Below are 19,462 nucleotides of genomic sequence, written 5' to 3'. Positions count from 1 at the left end.
TAAGTAGCTTCCTTTCTTAGTACTCATTCATCTCCGAAGTCATCAATTAATAGTGTAAATGACATGTAACATGTGGGAAGATTCTTAAAAAGAAACTGCCCTTTCCTTCTCTTTCAATTCACCTAGCGAGTTGGGTGATGAGTAAATAAATTAAATTGAACATAGCTAATAGTATTTACAAGTGCCTTCTTGGCAAGAAAATAAAACATGAAAATTATTTACATTAAAAATGTAGGATGCATCCACAGAAAAGAAAAGAAAACTCCTATCAACTATTATTTACAGTCTTTCTAGTTGTATTCCTTTGAGAAATAAAGACTCGCATATGGAATTTCTGAGCTATTGTTCAGTCAAGAAATGGAGTTCCATTTGTTTAAGTCAACCATTCTTGGAAATCGCATTAGATTATGGTAATTAACACTTGATATTTATTCTAAAAACTGTCACATTACTTAAATTTTCACTGACTGATTGGCTGTCTGTAGTTTTAAGACTATCAATAAGGCTATTATAAACTCTTCTTGCGTTGTTCTGACAAGTACACACGTATATGTTTTACGTCTTAAATATTGATCTCTGCCTATCTAGTCGCTTCTTAGACACTCATATTTCCTTGTGTTACACATCATGAGCTAAGCTACGTCCATTGTAAGCCGTAATCATCCAATAAGTAACATCTTCGCAAGATTTAATTCATGAATTTAAGGTAATATGACCTTATCTTATTGACATAGACTACGTGCGTACGAAGTAGCAAGAAACGTCACCACACTGGTTATACCGGGTTATAATAACACATGCTATCAATGGAAAATCTACTTAATCGGATGACACTATCTCCAGCTAAAAGAAAATGATTCTCCTTCGAAAACCTAGGTCACCAGTGATCGGCCTATAGATTGAAATTTATACAGAAATGTAATTATTCAGTGAGTTCTCGAGATCTTCCTAAGCGAATCAGTGAAGGCTCAAATCTATCCAGAGTAAGCATATGCTTCTCCAGGTAACTTAATATGGATAAAAGAAACATTGCACTACACGTCCCGAGATCATGTCCTGAGCTAGATAAAATGCGTAGGCTTAGAATCATTGCGTGGAATTGGCGAGAAATCAGTGACCTTCTCAATTATAACATTTGAAGTCACGAGACCTTATTTCATGCAACTATGACTCTCTCTCGAAGAAACAATAACTACAACCATCATACATCATCAACAACAACTCTATATCATATCCATGACGCGTTAATTATTACTCTTATTTCATATAACCACACTATCACTTCATCACGTAATTCATTACCTTGACTTGCACATCAACGTGCCGCGACATTACTAAAATGCCTACTTTATTTACTACAGTCATAGTGCCAAATTTAACGTAACTTGGAGTAGTCTACTGCCATTCCTTCATAACACAAATCCTATGCATGATCTCGAACAATTTGACGTTGCTTAAGTTTAGGACACGCAGATATAAATGCCTACTTCTTTCTTTACACATCACTGATAATAATAATAATAATAATAATTTTAGCGATCTCTTCACGCATATCTCTGGAAAACATTACGATCGGGACCTCACTTGGTGACCACGCCTACAAATGGAATTGACGTTTCATACGGATGAGTACCTACTTCCAATCAATTTAGCTAGATGTTTATTTACGCACTGTGTTCGCACAAATAAATATTACCAAGCAAATAAAGAAATAATATCTTCTTACTTACGAAAACGACTTGGATATTGGACTTAGCTTTGCTCAAGATGGTCTCGGCGTTTCCTCCTCTCTGGTCATCTGAGACTAGGAACTGGTCATCTGGTTCCTCCACAAGTGGTCGGGTACATCGTGGCTTCTCATCATCGCTCACTGGTCATCCGGGACAGCCAACATCGTCTCGCCTCGTCAGGATCCAAGCAGCATCGCCTTGCTTCCTTACAGACCCATGGTGAAGACTCGTGCGTATGGAACAGAACAATGATCGAATATTTGACTCATTGCTGATATTTTCCAAGTACTATAGCTCTTGCGTTGCTCAGATTGCATAGGTTTTTACTAGGACACAGTTAAATCAATAAATAGTCCAGAATTGTCTAAGACATATATTCGGTATATTCTGATTTGAAAATAAATTTCTTTCCGCTGTCTTTTATCAGCCTAAATGCATTCAATTACTGGTCCGTAAGTGTCTTTCAATGTTAAACGGTGTCGGGCAAATTTCATCAAGGGCTTGCGTCACTGCGTGACGTAGTTCCACAGTAGTATATCTTATCTCTTATTGTTTCTCGTATTAAATCTCCCGCGCGGCGTTTAAATCTTGATCTCCGCAAAATAGCGTGTAGTCGGGAATTAATCTTCGTTTCCAAATCTCCAATATATCGCTCCGCTGGATAATTCCTTTAAAAAAAGTTTTACGTCTTCTTAATACACCGAAGTCAGATTAGATAATAAAAGATGAGCATCTTCTTTCTTGAATAATGGTTTCAAATAATGTCCATCTGTCATTTTTTTTCTGCGCCTTCTAAACGCGGCTATTACCGTAACCGACTGACGAAAGGACTTATAATTTGGCCCGTACTGACGTTAAATGTATTTTATTTGAGATTTTGACCGCAGAGACTCCATCTTTGTTGCTCTAGCTCTTATAAAGAATTGTGAAACGGCACACATATATCATCAAAATGGATCAAAAATGATATTTATTACATGTAATAAGTGGTTTGTTCCAAGCTGTCAGTGGAGAGATGGCGTGGAATGACATTAGTAGACGAATAAGTTTGAGTGGTGTCTTTAAAAAGTAGGAAAGATCACAATATGAAGATAAAGTTGGAATTCAAAAGGACAAATTGGGACAAATATTCATTTATAGAAAGGAGAGTTAGGGATTGAAATAAATTACCAAGGGAGATGTTCAATAAATTTCCAATTTCTATGAAATAATTTAAGAAAAGCTAGGAAAAAACAGATAGGGAATCTGCCACCTGGGCGACTGCCCTAAATGCAGATCAGTATTTGATTGAATTATCTCACAAAATAACAAGGTATAGTTGGGATTGACAATCCAAATCTTTAATAGATTACATAATATCTGATGGAAAAGCTGGTCAAATTATTTGTGATGTTAAGGTTGTACCAAGTGAGAGCTTAGAGAGTGACCACAGACTGCTTCTTTCAATCATCAAAAATGTAACATTCCACACATCAAGGAAGACCAAAAAGCCAAAAATTAAAACCTGGGAACTGAAAAAAGAAGAAAACACAATGATGTATACAAGAAAGGTGGTCTCCGATATAGGTACCTGCAGACAGAACACAAAGACGGAATACAGAGTAGAACAGATTCAAAGAATGTCTTGTTGGAACTGCTGTAGAAGTATATAACAAAACTAGTAGTAAAGTAAAGGAAAGAAAACTCAGCTCAGAAGAAAAATGAAGCAAGAAAGGCTTGATATAAAGAAATTCAGAAAGGAGATGGAAAAGATGAATAAAAATTTTACAAATATTTAAAATGACATGCAAATTCTAAGTACTAACCCCAAGAGCCCCTTACTCAATATAATGGAAGAATTTTATATAAACCTAGATCAATATGTCAACCCAAATTTTGATTTGAACAAAATTGCAGAAAAAACAAACATTCTCTTTGATGTAGTCATCCCCCTCTTAAAATATAATTACCTAAAAAGAGTTAAGAAGCAACACCCGATACACATAAAAGAACCGCCAAGAGATACCCCCCACTCCAGTCTCACTCTCCCAGCAGCCACTCCTTCTAACCCTTCAAACTTACCCTCCGCAGCCACAAGCAGCAGCTCTAGACAAACACGCAACAGTACTCGACGTGCTGCCGTGTAATGCACAACAGTGTCAACATCTATTGTAAGTACAACGCACACTCTTTTACCTCTAACTTAAAACCTAGTAGACGCAACTTCTCACACACTTCATTTCTACTTACAGATAAATACGGCCTACAACATAAAAGGAAGAAGCCTTCACGCTATCTTTCAAAATTCAAGCCTTCAAGTATTGTAAAACAAATTGACACTTGACAAAATTATACAACATCAAATTTGAATCACGTCACTAGAAACAAAAATTTTTATTCTTAAAAACGCATTTTACTATCAACTCAGCATTAGTAAATATTATGAATCTTGTACATATATATTGACAATGCCTCGAACTGAACACTAGACAGCTACCCAATTCCTCAAAAAGAGTGTCCAAGTCATTCCAAGACGCTCATACTACCAGCAGAGGAACACGGTGAAATAAACAATATAGTTATAGCAAGAATAAATATCCAAAATATTTTAATCAATTAGCCATAAGTTTTAACGCAAAAATAGTGGACCCTTCAAGAATAATACTATCAGTGCATACATAACATTGCAAGTTCCAATTTTTATGCTGATCAAAATAACAAAAACATTTGCAAATGACATGTCGTTTTTTACTACATAATACTTTTATAATCCAAGAAAAGAGGACTTATTTTATTATTTTAAATGTATCATTTGTTTTAGATGGTCTGTAGAATTGGACAATTGTCACGGCTGTACAATATTTCCAATTGTGATGCTTTTTTAAGAACTATATTTGTAATTGTCAGCTGAGGATGACCCTTAAAGGGTCGAAACCGGTACTGTGAATGATAGTATGTAAACAAATGTATTGATAAGGTGGAGGCTTCAGAATAAATCTTATGTTGTAGCTACAATCAATACGGAAATGAAAGTTATAAATTATGATAAAACAGCCAACCAGGCAAAACAAACTGCGTATAAATATCAAAATTTAACACGTTGGCTGCCAAAGCGGTACATTGTACCGCTGAGTGAGTGTCTCATGAGGCCACGGCGGTACAAAGTACCCCTGACAGGTGTTGCTACATGACTTTCCCTGCCGGGCCGACGGACCGCTGAGCACTTGAATTCGCTATGCTAGCGTACCGCTATGGCCTCGGAGCAAATCCTGGCGTGCTTGGTTTCCAAAATATAGTCTTTATTTTTTATTAATCCAACCTCCTTTTATTGGCAGTATGTGAGTATTTGTCCAATCAGTTTAGCCATGCGCTTAGGTGTGCCGTGTTAGCTAACTGGCAAGCTCAAGATTTTGAAGATTGGGTTTGAATCCTACTGTCGGGAAACCTGGTTATGGTTTTCTGTGATTTCCCATTTTCACCCCAAGCTTATGCCTACCTAATCAATGGCCACATTGATTCCTTCCAAATTTTTGCACCCATACATGAGCTGATTTCTACGCTTATCGCAATAAATATAGCGTAAGCATGAGCGTATTTGCATTTTCTAAATTGACAATATTCTTTGACAACGTAGCAACATTTTACATTACCATTGAGCTTTTGTCAAAGAGTAAATAGGAAACGAATATATTTCAAATTTAATTTTGTGAAGAGTTTTTTGTGTTGCAAAACATAATAGATCAGTATGACATGGATACTACTTACCAGAATTCTCATACTGAAGGACTAGCCTCATTATCTTCCGAGTTCGAGAAGAAAACGGTTTCATTTTTATAACTAACCTCTCCGTTCATTGGTAAAATAACTTAGAAATATCTCGCAAGTATTTCACGCACACCCTACTGTAAAACAATGAGTGCCTTGCGATTGTAGTCCTAAGCACTAGTAAACAAATCGTGTCACGCTCTGTTATCTACAATGTGTACTAACAAGCAATGTAAGCTTCCAGTACCGCTAGACTGTACCGCTCCGGCCGTCTAGGCAAAACCATGCAGTGAACTTTCCTGTGGGGCCACGGCGGTACCTCGGGGTGCTGGGAATTTGTATTGTATTTCGTACGTACATTGAACACTTAAGTGAAATATCACTTCGAATTTTGCTTTACTGCTTATTTACTACACGCATAAAAGAAAAAATCCTTTGGCCACCAGGACATTTCTTGCTATGTGTCCTGGCAGTCAACGTGTTAAAAATCAAAATAACAAATGTAGTCAAAAGCATCACCTTTCTAAAAGAATGCCTATGAAATGGACTAACGCCTCAATTTCTCAAAAAATATAACAACAAACACAGAAACACTAACCAAACCTGTAATACACAGAAAAAGACAAACCAAATTTGGCTAAAAGAAGAAATAAAATTCTTATATAGGAAAAAACACCACCTCAAAACACAACTTTATGAAACACACCTGAAAGCTTCCCATGACCTACCAGACAGTTACTGGGACAATTTCCAACAGATAACTAATGAAAAACTAACAAACATAGCCATCCAAAAACAGTACACATTAAATAGGAATTTAAACGCATTGAAACAATCACATAGCTAGGATATGCAGAGTAATGCCCCGAATAGACACCATTTGACTAGACCTAACAATAGCAACCAACACACATTTTATCCACCAATGAAAAATCTAACAAATACGACATTCGACGAAACAGAATCCATTATACTGAGTAAGGGACCCAAATATAATTGGGGAAACAATTCAGTTTTCCAAAATATCACTACAATCATTACAGAAACCGAGAATGCCATAAATAAAATACCTCATGAACAACGCGATGAAATTAGATACGAAGTTAGGAAAAGATTACCACAGTACATTAACAAAATCAGGAAGGAGAACAGCAACAAAGGTACCAAGAACAATATACAGATTAAAAAACTCAAAAACAAAATCAAACAGAACAATTTACTAATAACTAAAGCAGATGAAGGCAACACAACTGTCATCATGGACAAAAATGAATACATAGCCAAAACCAAAATCTATTTTCAAGATGAAACTTTTCAAATCAAAAACAAAGACCCTACTAACAGCATCCAAAGAAACCTAAAAACATTACTAAAAAACACCCATTTTCTTCTAAACGAACAAGAAACTGCAAAACTCATTACAATGAACCCAGGACTACCAACCGCTAAAGCATACCCAAAAATTCACAAAGACAACGTCCCAATGAGGCCTATAATAAACTACAGACCGAGTCCAACTTACAAACTGTCACAATTTATCCAAACATTCCTTAAAACACATTACGTACTTTTAACTAAAGAAACAATACAAAATTCAATAGAATTCTGCAACACCACAAAATAAATAAAAATAGAAAACACCATAGACTAGCATCATATGATATAATAAACATGTACCCTAACATACCCATGCCAAAAACCATAAAAATAATATAATCTAATCTCAAAAACCACAGCAAACTCAGTACCCTAGAAATAGAAGAGTTCATTAAATTACTCCATTTTGCTCTCAACAACAACAATTTTAAATTTCATGGCACCATATATCACCAGCAAGGTTTACCAATGGGATCCCCAACATCAGGCATATTAGCTGAAATCTATATAGATTATATAGAACATCAAGGAATCCAAAAAATAGACAATATTCTTTTCTGGTGTAGATTTGTGGATGATATATTTGTCATAATAGACAATAGATACACTAATGAAGCCAAAATCTTAGAACAATTAAATGCAATAGACCCGCATATAAAATTCACCATGGAAACAGAAAACGATCACACCATAAACTACTTAGACATATCTATAACTAGGCACGATAATCATTTATCATACAAAATATACAGAAAGCCCACGCATACATCCAATACAATAAAAATGGGCTCCACCGACCCCAACGCACACAAGAAAGCAGCATACTATAGTATGATATATACAGCCTTTAATATACCACTAACAAAAGAAGAACTAAATAAAGAACTCAACTTGATCCATGAAATAGCCAGACAAAACGGATATAAAAAAGAAATGATCAACAAAATCATATACAAAATTAAAAATCAATCCAAATCCAAATTAATCAGAACTGAAAAAAACCAAGAAAGATTACATACTATTCACCTATAACAACACCCATATATATCCCATAACGAACATCTTCAAGAAACGAGGCCTAAAAACAGCCTATAAAACTACACACAGTAATATCAGCATCCTACACAATTCCAAATCTATTAACAATAAAAATCAATACAGCCACTCAGGAGTCTATTGTATGAAGTGCAACGACTGTGAAGCCAGTTACATTGGACGTACTGGGAAGAACTTCCAGATATGATACAATGAGCATATCAATACAATAAAACATAGTCATTTTTCAGCCATAGGACAACATATCGAAGATTACAAACACAAATTTACAAATATTGAAAATGACATGCAAATTCTAAGTACTAACCCCAAGAGCCCCTTACTCAATATAATGGAAGAATTTTATATAAACCTAGATTAATATGTCAACCCAAATTTTAATTTGAACAAAATCACAGAAAAAACAAACATTCTTTTTGTTGCAGTCATCCCCCTCTTAAAATATAATTACCTAAAAAGAGTTAAGAAGCAACACCCGATACACATAAAAGAACCGCCAAGAGATACCCCCCACTCCAGTCTCACTCTCCCAGCAGCCACTCCTTCTAACCCTTCAAACTTCCCCTCCGCAGCCACAAGCAGCAGCTCTAGACAAACACGCAACAGTACTCGACGTGCTGCCGTGTAATGCACAACAGTGTCAACATCTATTGTAAGTATAACGCACACTCTTTTACCTCTAACTTAAAACCTAGTAGACGCAACTTCTCACACACTTCGTTTCTACTTACAGATAAATACGGCCTACAACATAAAAGGAAGAAGCCTTCACGCAATCTTTCAAAATTCAAGACTTCAAGTATTGTAAAACAAATTGACACTTGACAAAATTATACAACATCAAATTTGAAGCACGTCACTAAAAACAAAAATTTTTATTCTTAAAAACGCATTTTACTATCAACTCAGCATTAGTATATATTATGAATCTTGTACATATATATTGACAATGCCTCGAACTGAACACTAGAAAACTACCCAATTCCTCAAAAAGAGTATCCAAGTCATTCCAAGACGCTCATACTACCAGCAGAAGAACACGGTGAATAAACAATATAGTTATCGCAAGAATAAATATCCGAAATGTTTTAATCAATTAGCCATAAGTTTTAATGCAAAAATAGTGGACACCTCAAGAATACTACTATCAGTGCATACATAACATTACAAGTTCCAATTTTTACGCTGATCAAAATAACAAAAACATTTGCAAATGACATGTCTTTTTATACTGCGTAATACTCTTATAATCCAAGAAAAGAGGACTTATTTTATTATTTTAAATGTATCATTTGTTTTAGATGGTCTGTTGAATTGGACAATTGCCACGACTGTACAATATTTCCCATTATGATGCTTTTTTAAGAACTATATTTGTAATTGTCAGCTGAGGATGACCCTTGAAGGGTCGAAACCGGTACTGTGAATGATAGTATGTAAACAAATGTATTGATAAGGTGGAGGCTTCAGAATAAATCTTATGTTATACTTACACGACATGTTTCGACCACTTAGTGGTCCTCTTCAGCTGTATAAAGAAAGAGTTGAGAAGAAAAAACATTAGGACAATAAGCACAATTAAAAGTTCTTTGGAGCCTCCTTTGTTAAAAAATGGAGTTCATCAGAACAGGACATCTTGCCTCTCGTTCTTGCTTGGAAAAGATGTTTATTCTGCGCTGTCTAGAGGGTCTGTCTTTGAGTGTGACCTGGTGAAGTAACTATGTGACACAGTCTGACAGTTCATGCAAAGTTCTGGAGAGAAGGGAAGTAGAGTTTTGTCGTCATCTAAAATAACATGTGAGGGAGGAGGGAGATTGGGCTGTGCTTCTGCGATGTCGTGTGTGATTATATCTCTTGTTCGTCTAGTCTGTTTCATGTCTACCCATTCCAAGTATTTACTAATATTCTCGTATAAGATGTTTTTATGCTCGTTGTTTTTGTTAAGATTCTCTTCACTGTTTTCTAATTTATCAAGAATGATGTGGATGTTTTCCAGGTTGTTCTTTAGATTTCCTTTATTTATCATACAGATAATTTGAAGGTCCTGTCTGATATTGGTGAATTTGTGGTTGGACTCTTTCATATGGGATTCCATGGCAGAGAATCTTTTGTATTTTTCAGCATTGACGTGTTCTTGATATCTAATTAAGAATTTCGTTCCAGATTGTCCCCCGTCATGAACATGTCGAACACGTCATTTACAGAACAAGAAATACAATTATCAAGCAAAGGGCCTAATCACAATTGGCATAGTTTCAATAACGGACAAGTATTAATACAAACTTTAGCAGAAAAAGAGACGGCCATACTAACCCTTCCAGTCGACATTCAGAATGGCGTACGGTATGAAGCAAAGAAAAAACTTCCCTCCGTAATTAAGGGGTTACTGACCAATTCCACAAACACTAAGATCGAGAAGGATCTTCAGCGTAAAATTAGACAAAGTGACGTAGTTATAACGAAAGCTGATAAAGGTGGAACAGTGGTAATATTAAATGAAAACGAATACATCAATAAAACGGAAACTTTTTTCACTAACAACAAATTTAAGGTAATTGAGAAAGACCCCACCCTAAAAATTCAAAAGAGTTTGATAGGGATACTGAAGCAAAGCTCCTTCCTTTTTAACGACTAAGAAATTCAAAAACTTATTAATATGAATCCTGGACTTCCTAAAGCAAGAGCTATGCCTAAATTACATAAAAAGGGTGCACCTATGAGGCCTATAATTAATTTTCGGAGAAGCCCCACATACAAAATATCCCAATTTATTCATAAGTTCTTGACCCATAACTACGTATTTTATACCAAATCTTCAATAAAAAACTCCAAAGAGTTCTGCATTGCTATTAAGATTTCAAGTTAACTTCATCTCATGTAACAAGTTCCTTTGACATCAAGGACATGTACATGAACATTCCTATTAAAAACACCATTGAGATTATAAAGACGAATTTATTAGTTCACAAACGTATCAGTATACTCGAAATAGAAAACTTCATAACTATCTTGGAATTTGTTTTGAACCATAATTTCTTTTCTTTTAATAATAAAATATATCAGCAAGATGGACTACCAATGGGAGCGCCGGCTTCTGGAATTTTAGCTAACATATACCTCGACTATTTGGAACACGCTCAGATAGTAGGCCACATTAAAGGACTTGATCTCTGGCTTCGATATGTTGATGATACCTATGCCATAATTAATAAGGAAATCAATGACAGTCACAGTATCGTAAATACTTTGAATAATTTAGACCCAAACATAAAATTTACAGCTGAAGAAGAAGAGAAAGGCATACTAAATTTTCTAGATATCCAAACAATTCGGAAAGACAATCATTTCCAATTTAAAATATACAGGAAACCCACTTTTACTCCGACTACAATCAAAAGTGATTCTTTACATCCCAGCTCACAAAAGAAATCTGCTTATTATAGTTTCGTCAACAGAGCCTTTGAAATTCTGCTAATGGAAACAGACAGAAAGAAGAAACTATCTTTCATTCGTCAACAAGCTCTACATAACGGTTTCAGTTTGAAATTCATCGATAAAATCATTACTAAATGCAAATACGAACAACAAATTAAACTTAAACAGCATTCAGAAAAAGAAAAAGGATATGTCAAATTCACCTTTAATAACCTGAAGATTTACGAAATCACCAACTTATTCAAGAAACACAACACCAAAGTAGCCTTCGCAACAAACAACACCACGAAACATAGGTTCTTTAGTCACAATAAAGCTAATAAACTTATAAAGATGACGAATTCCAGGAATCTGGTATTTATAAACTAACTTGTTCTCAGTGTAAAAAAACTTACGTGGGACAATCTGGAAAGAACTTCTTAATTAGATTTCAAGAACACGTCAATGCTGAAAAATACAAAAGATTCTCTGCCATGGGATCCCATATGAAAGAGTCCAACCACAAATTCACCAATATCAGACAGGACCTTCAAATTATCTATATGATAAATAAAGGAAAACATCGCCATTGTTCTTGATAAATTAGAAAACGGTGAAGAGAATCTTAACGAAAACGAGTAAAAAAACATTTTATACTAGAATATTAGTAAATATTTGGAATGGGTAGACATAAAATAGACTAGATGAACAAGAGATATAATCAGACACGACATCGCAGAAGCACAGCCCAATCTCCCTCCTCCCTCACATGTTATTTTAGATGACGACAAAACTCTACTTCCCTTCTCTCCAGAACTTTGCATGAACTGTCAGACTGTGTCACATAGTTACTTCACCAGGTCGCGCTCAAACACAGACCCTCTAGACAGCGCAGAATAAATATCTTTTCCAAACAAGAACAAGAGGCAAGATGTCCTGTTCTGATGACCTCCATTTTTTAACAAAGGAGGCTCCAAAGAACTTTTATTTGTGCTTATTGTCCTAATGTTTTTTCTTCTCAATTCTTTATACAGCCGAAGAGGACCACTAAGTGGTCGAAACATGTCCTGTAAGCGTTAATTTATATTTAATTTTGCCTGAGGTAATAATAAAGTATCGATTAATTGGTTATTTATACTTACTTCTTGATTATACTCATTGATACGGTCATGAAATGGACAACTTGTAATAAGAAAGATCATGTTTGATGCTGCTGAGGTGAGGCTTACTGAATCACTTTATTTTGGCCTAAAAATAAAATTACTCTTAGAAATCATGTTTGTCACAATGCAATTCTTGTTTGATGCAGACAAAGTTTCTTGAGTTTCTGTATTCATTTTCTACTAGTGTAATGCTATTGTTGTCATCTTTTGTTATGCCCAGGTATTCTGTAATATCTGTGAAGAGGTCATCACTTTGTCTAATTTTGGGCTGGTTGGGTTTGACTTCCATGCCAGCACACTTTTCCATCCACCTGACTCTCCATTGGAACCAGGAGTAGTCATTGTTGAACCACAGAGTGGACATCTTGAAGGTCAAAGTGAAATACAGTTGATGGTGCGATATCTACCAGGATTTTCTGGTTGGTTTCAGAAGACATTCCAACTTGAGGTAAAACTTACTATAGACTTTATACTTTACATAAAATAAACTTCATTATAAAGCCCGTATTGTCGTGAGTATACGTTGAAGGTTAGGTCAAATGTTCCACCTTTACAATACCTTCACGACATAACAGAATATTATATATTAACACATCACACAAAAAGGAAGAATTTTAATGCAAAGTTTTTACTGAATCATCCCATGTGGACAATTTTAATTTTAATGTCAACGGTATTCTTAAGTGCTGTGCTCAAAACAGTTCTGAATTCTTCACCATTTTAAATGACATATTCGGTTATCCGAATTATTTTAATGTGTTACTTTGTCCTTGTCCTTGTAGCTTTTTCTCAAAAGTTTTTATGGCTGATGATGTCTACAAGGTAGATGAAACATGTCCCGATATAATTAAAAATCATGTAAACATTTAGTTCATAAAGAATCTTGGTATTGTAAAGGTGGAACATTTGACCTAACCTTCAACGTAGACTTTATACTTAGTAAGAGTTTAGAAGCGTTGCTGGTATACTGTATATGGATCCTAAATATCTACCATGATCATAATTTAGTATGATAAATGTTCTGTCATGAAATAGAATACAGTGATGAAGCATCATTTTAAGTATTAAATTAAAGCACAATATTTCTTGGCATAATCACTGCATACTTTTGGCAGTTATACCAGGTGTATGCATAAGTCTTTTCTGGCTTCATTAACTCTCTTGATGCCAGGCGGTAGTGCGAGCATCCACCCTTTAAATTGCCAGAGCCGATCTGGTCGGCCGTTAACAATCCAGTCGGAAGTTGCCAGAGCCGATTACATCGGCCGGCTTAAAATTCTGTGATATACGTAATTTTGAGGCAACCTATAGTGAAGTGCATACTTTTGTTACAACCTGTAGTAAAGGGGCTACACGTCATTGTGTGCCTGGCCTTGCTTTGGCAGTTCTAAGAGGGTGTTATACCTTACACAAGAGTCGTTTCCTATGTTTACAAATACCGCTAACCGGTCAGTAAGAGATTGCTCCTTGCAGTGAGTGGTTTTGTGACAGGAAAATGGCATGTTATTCACGTGATAATTTTTCAGCAGGTATTGATGACAATAAATTAACGCAGTATTTAGAACAGTGCGAAGTTAACGCTGATGATTTATCGGATAGCGATAGGGAATTTAGTTCAGAGAGTAGCGACGAAATTATACCGGACACGTCCACGGAATCACCGCAGCTAAAGGAGAGACGTTTAATTGTGTCTAACAGCACTAAAGCTGCTCTGAATATGGTGGTAGATGAAACTAGTGATAACGAATATGATGATGATGTCTCTAGAGAACATTTTGTGGAAATTTGTCCCAATGAACCCGACAACATTCCTCAACCTCCTGTCTCCTTCAAGAAAGTTCTTGGATCTAAACATGCCCTACCGTCTGATTCTCCGCCCATATCACACTTCTATTTACTTTTCACTTACTCTCTTCTAAACCTTATGGTCACATATAGTCCTCTATCATTACCTAAATGCCGGACTTCGCGGGCGAAGTGTAGCGTGCCTGCCTCTCACCCGGAGGTCATGGGTTCGATTCCCGCCCAGGTCAAGAATTTTCGCCTGGTCCTGAGGGTTGGTTCGAGGTTCACTCAATCTAAGTGACCCTAAGTGATTGCAATTGAGGAGATATCTGAGGGTAGGAGACTCCGGTCTGGAAAACCAAGAATAATTACTGAGAAGATCTGTCTCACTGACCATGATTCACCTCGTAAAGTGAAGGTACCGAACTGAGCAGCGGTCGCTTAGTAGTTCAAAGCAAACCACGGCTTTAGTGCCATAGATTTCTTAATTTCGTAAATTCTGTTGTATTGTAAAATTATTTTTCTAATATATACTACAACCGAACACGAGAAACTACTTTTTCTGAAAACAAAAAACTATAATATCAACTACTATTTTTTACTTATTTAATAATTCAGAATTATTTTAATACTGTGTTGTCCACACGTAGAAAATTTGTTGTCAGTATTTGCCAAACATCGATACATACACGCGAATTTTATCGGTGAGTAAAATTGTCTTGTTTTTATTAGTGACATATGTTTGAATTTTTATTTTTTACGTTTTTATTTTTCTCGTTCAAATTAGTTATTCTATATAATTATATTTAGAAATACATTATACATAATTACGTATATTCTTTTGTATCGTAAATTATTTTTTCAAAGTAGATATTGAGAGAGAAAGTGCGAAAATATTTTTCTCTTCCTAAAAATAAACGTTTTCGACAACTATAAATCAACAATAAAACGTTTTTGACTCTTTATATCACTCCAAACCAGTTTCTTATTCTGCGTAGTCGATATGTAGAAAATTTCATGCCGGTATTTGCTATACACCGGTAGATATACGCGAATTTTAAAATACATGTATTTCCACTGAAAACGGCCTGGCACTTTACAGCAGTAGAGTGGAGGCGGAGCTCTGGCCTCTTCCAGCTGATGGGGAGCAGCCGACTAGATCGGCTCTTGGCTCCAAGAGGGCTAAGAGATGGCACCAGCAAACCATATGCAGCATATGAATTTGACTCATACATCAATTTGTTCATCTGACATTAACCTACGAACAAACACATGTGTCTCAGTTGTATCATTCAGTGATCATGTCAACGTTTGTGCCTGAAAAAGAACATTTGTGGTACAGATTGCTTTTCTTATTTAATGGAAAGAAAAAGGCCATGAAAAGTTACTGTTTGCTGGTAGAAACATATGGTGAAGACGCTCCATCGATTAGAACATGTGAGACATGGTTTTGACAATTTAAAAATGGTGATTTCAATGTGAAAGATAAATGTGCACTTTGGTAGACCACAAAAGTGCGAAGACGAGCAAGCCTTGTGAAACCATTAATGCACAACGCTATCCCCAACAAATTATTAAGTTAAGTCATGCATTGATCAGAATGAGCCAGAAGACATGGCAAACTGATTTTGTTAAACAACAATATGCCGTCTCACTCAGCAAAACCAGTGAAAGACACCTTGATGGGACATCCTTCCACACCCGCCGTACTGCTCCAACCTGATGCCCTCTATCACCTCTTCGTATCAATGGGGCATGAGCTCACAGAACAGCACTTCAGCAATTTCGAGAAAATTGGAAAATGGCTTGACGAATGGTTGGCTGCAAGAGACAAGCAGTTTTTCTGGTATGATATCCATAACTTACCTGAAAGATCTTCGAAATGTGTAGAAGCCAATGTCCAATATATTGAATAAACAAAAAATGAATTTCCCTTGAAAATTCTGTGTTCTCTTTACCACAAAAAATGGCAAAAACTTATGCATACTCCTGGTAGGTATACTAAGATAAAAGGCGAAGATTAAATAATAATTACACAAGCAAATTAAAGAAACATTTCACATCATGAAAAAAGAAAAATTAGGGAAAATGCAAAAGAAATTCTAAACAGTGACAAACATATTACTTTACCATTAGTAATTTTCCTAAGCATTTCGCTGATATAGAAGTAAAGTCCAAAGTAGTGTTATGCTGGAGCTACAAAATCATGGAACAGTTTCCAAAATAGGCATATACTCAATTTAATCCTATGTCTGTAAAGATTCTTGTCCATTAGTTCTACTCTCATTGCTGCTACTGGAGTAGGATATATTGCTGTTCCACCGTTCATAATCCTATCTCATCATAGGAATTCAGAAATCCTATTTCTTTGAAACTTTAACACACAGTTTCATGGGATATTCCTATCAACAAATCAGCTCAGTCCTCCCTCTGATGGACATTTCATGTCCTCACCATTTGTCAGTTCATGATTTTCACTCATTGTTAAGTCATCACAAACATCCAAAGGCTACAAAGTATAAATTATTCCTTATGGAATGATCTGGAAAGGAAGTTCCATTCTCAAGGTGTCCACAAAAACACGCCAGATCAAACATAATTAGACATTTGAGCAGTGTTCCCATTCTTTTGTTCCAAACAGCTTTTAACCTGCCTTCTAGAAGGTCTAAGCCAACCAACCTGCCCTCTGTACATGTAAGTGTATTGAAAAAGAAGGCCATATTCAACTGTATTGATTAAATAATCTTTGATTAAGGATAATGTTCTGACAGCCAATCATTTCTAAGCAGATATGTTTTGCCTTATTTAAAGGCCTTTGTGGTGCATACTTCTTTTGATCAACAAATTACATAGTATACAGGGCAGGTAGCAGGTAGAGACCCTCTTTGGAGGTAGCCCTGCCCAGGGATTGGCGCCCCTGCCTATGTGAGTCCCAGAGCACACTGACCCGGTGTGTAGCATCTGGTAAGGGTCCCAGCTCAGGGTTACGAGTGAAGCCCTCAACGGAATCTACAGCAGAGAAGATGGACTTCTGAATGGTGGAGATTGCAGAAGAGACAGCCCAGTGCTTAGGGAATAATATAAGTATGCTTGGCATCAGCAGCGTCTGTTTCCCATGTCAGGGGCGGCTGCAAGGGCGTCTGTTCCCCATGTAAGGGGCGGCCTAAGTAATTGCTGGCAGTAGCTCTAAAATGCCTTTGGGAGTGGCGACCCCATTGTAATCAACGCTCCTGAATAAGATTCAGAGTGGCCAACCCTGAAGGCGTTTAGTCTTCACCCCTACTAAATTTCTTTACTAGTTCGCATACGATGATAAACAACGATGCAGATGTCACTACCCCAGGGAGTATCCAATCTCCCATCACCAATGGTGGCGCATTCAGCCCTTCGGATTCTGGGGAGCCTGACCTCATCGTGTGGGGAAAGTCGGAATTCCCCAATATCACCAACCTATTGAGACCCAAAACTGTCACACACTTTGGAACCATTAATATTCAAACCCTCTGTAAGACCGGAAAACTCAAGCAATTGACCGACATCCTGCATAAGCGCAAAATTGCAATAACAGCAGTCCAAGAAACCTGATTTACTGATGATGTGGTTTTTGAGTCAGAAGGTTATAGAGTAATCAAGGGGAAACCAGCGTCTAAGAACACACATGGCTCCAGCGTTTTTGGTACAGCTGTATTAGTACGATGTGATATAATGGATTCTGTCATCGGATTTACAGCAGCTAGCGAATGCATCTGTGTGTTATCTCTAAGATGTGGCAACAAGGGATACTCTATTGTAAATGCACATGCTCCAGTTAATGATGACAATAAGAAGAACCCTGAAAAGGTCCAAAGTTTCTGGCATATGCTAGAAGACGAGATCGGTAAGATCCCCGGTCACCATGTCAAAATACTCGTAGGTGACTTCAACGCTCAACTGGGAAAAGAACGGCAGTACCAAGATATACTGGGACCTTACACAGCACATAGACGAACAAACACCAACGGCAAGTGCTTAATTGAACTGTGTAGATTATATCAGTTGAAGATCATGTCCACAGTTTTCCCCAGAAAGCCAAAATACCAGACCATCTGGCAATCACCGAACGCAGCTATAGGATCATTTCAAATCGATCATGTTGCAATCAGTGTAAAATGCAGGAAAGAGATCATGAATGTCAGAGTTCGTAAAGGTTGGAATGTTGATTCTGACCATTTCTTCACACAAATAAAGACCAGATTACTGCCCAAATGAAATATACCTTCTACCACAGTTCCACTAAGGATTGATCCCCAATTCCTGTCGGAGAATAAAGAACGTTTTGCAACTGACATCTTGCAGAACGATATGAAAGACTGGAACCAACTGAAGTCCACCATATGTGAAACGACCAATAACCTCGGACAACCTCGAAGGAAGAGACGACATAGATGGTGGAATACTGAATGCGATCTTGCAGTTGATAAGCACGCCGCAGCGTGGACGAAGTGGTACTCGACTAAACAAAAGGAAGAGTGGGAAAATTTCAGAATGATGCGGAAACTGTCAAGTAAGACCATCAGACGTGTGAAAAGATCTTATGGTCGGTCAAGACTGGAGAAGTTAGATGAAGAATTCAAAATGTACAACACCAGAAACTTTTATCGGGCCTTCAAAGAGGAACTCTCGGGTTATAAACCACAATGTCTTCACTTTAAGAATACAGACGGGGAGTTGGTCACCTGTAACCACCGGAACGTGGAACTTTCGGCAAACTACTTTGAGCAGCTGCTCAATTGCGAAGAGCCCACAGAAAGATTACCTGTTGAAGATCCTCTAGAGATACACCTCCCATCTAACCCACCAACAATGCAGCAAGTTGCTAAGGCACCCGGAGAAGATGGCATCATTGTGGAAGCTCTAAAAGCAGGTGGAAATACGATCACAGAGGCCATACACCAGATCTTGATCGACTGCTGGGAGACTGGCAGGATGACTGGAAATCAGCTATCATACACCCTTTACATAAAAAAGGTGACCGCAGTGATGTCAACAACTACTGAGGGATATCTCTGCTGTCAGTAGCATACAAAGTGCTGTCAAGGATTTTACTGGACAATGTAGAAAGCCAATGTGATCGAACGATTGGTGAATATCAAGGAGGATTTCAGCGGGGACGGTCCTGTACCGAGCAGATCTTCAACCTAAAAACCATTCTCC

The 19,462-nt window shown here is 36.9% G+C and overlaps 1 protein-coding gene across 1 annotated transcript in view; it reads left to right on the top strand.

Moving 5' to 3' along the window:
- Nucleotides 1–19,462, top strand: part of LOC136876887 (hydrocephalus-inducing protein homolog) — a 267,949-nt gene that overhangs the window by 98,992 nt on the left and 149,495 nt on the right. The window contains exon 7 of the mRNA XM_067150643.1: nucleotides 12,705–12,932. Coding sequence (XP_067006744.1) covers nucleotides 12,705–12,932 — 228 coding nt within the window. The remainder of the gene's footprint in view (nucleotides 1–12,704; nucleotides 12,933–19,462) is intronic.

Source organism: Anabrus simplex, chromosome 7 (genome assembly GCF_040414725.1).
Source record: "Anabrus simplex isolate iqAnaSimp1 chromosome 7, ASM4041472v1, whole genome shotgun sequence".
NCBI lineage: Eukaryota > Metazoa > Arthropoda > Insecta > Orthoptera > Tettigoniidae > Anabrus > Anabrus simplex.
This window is presented reverse-complemented; position numbering and strand designations above follow the sequence as displayed.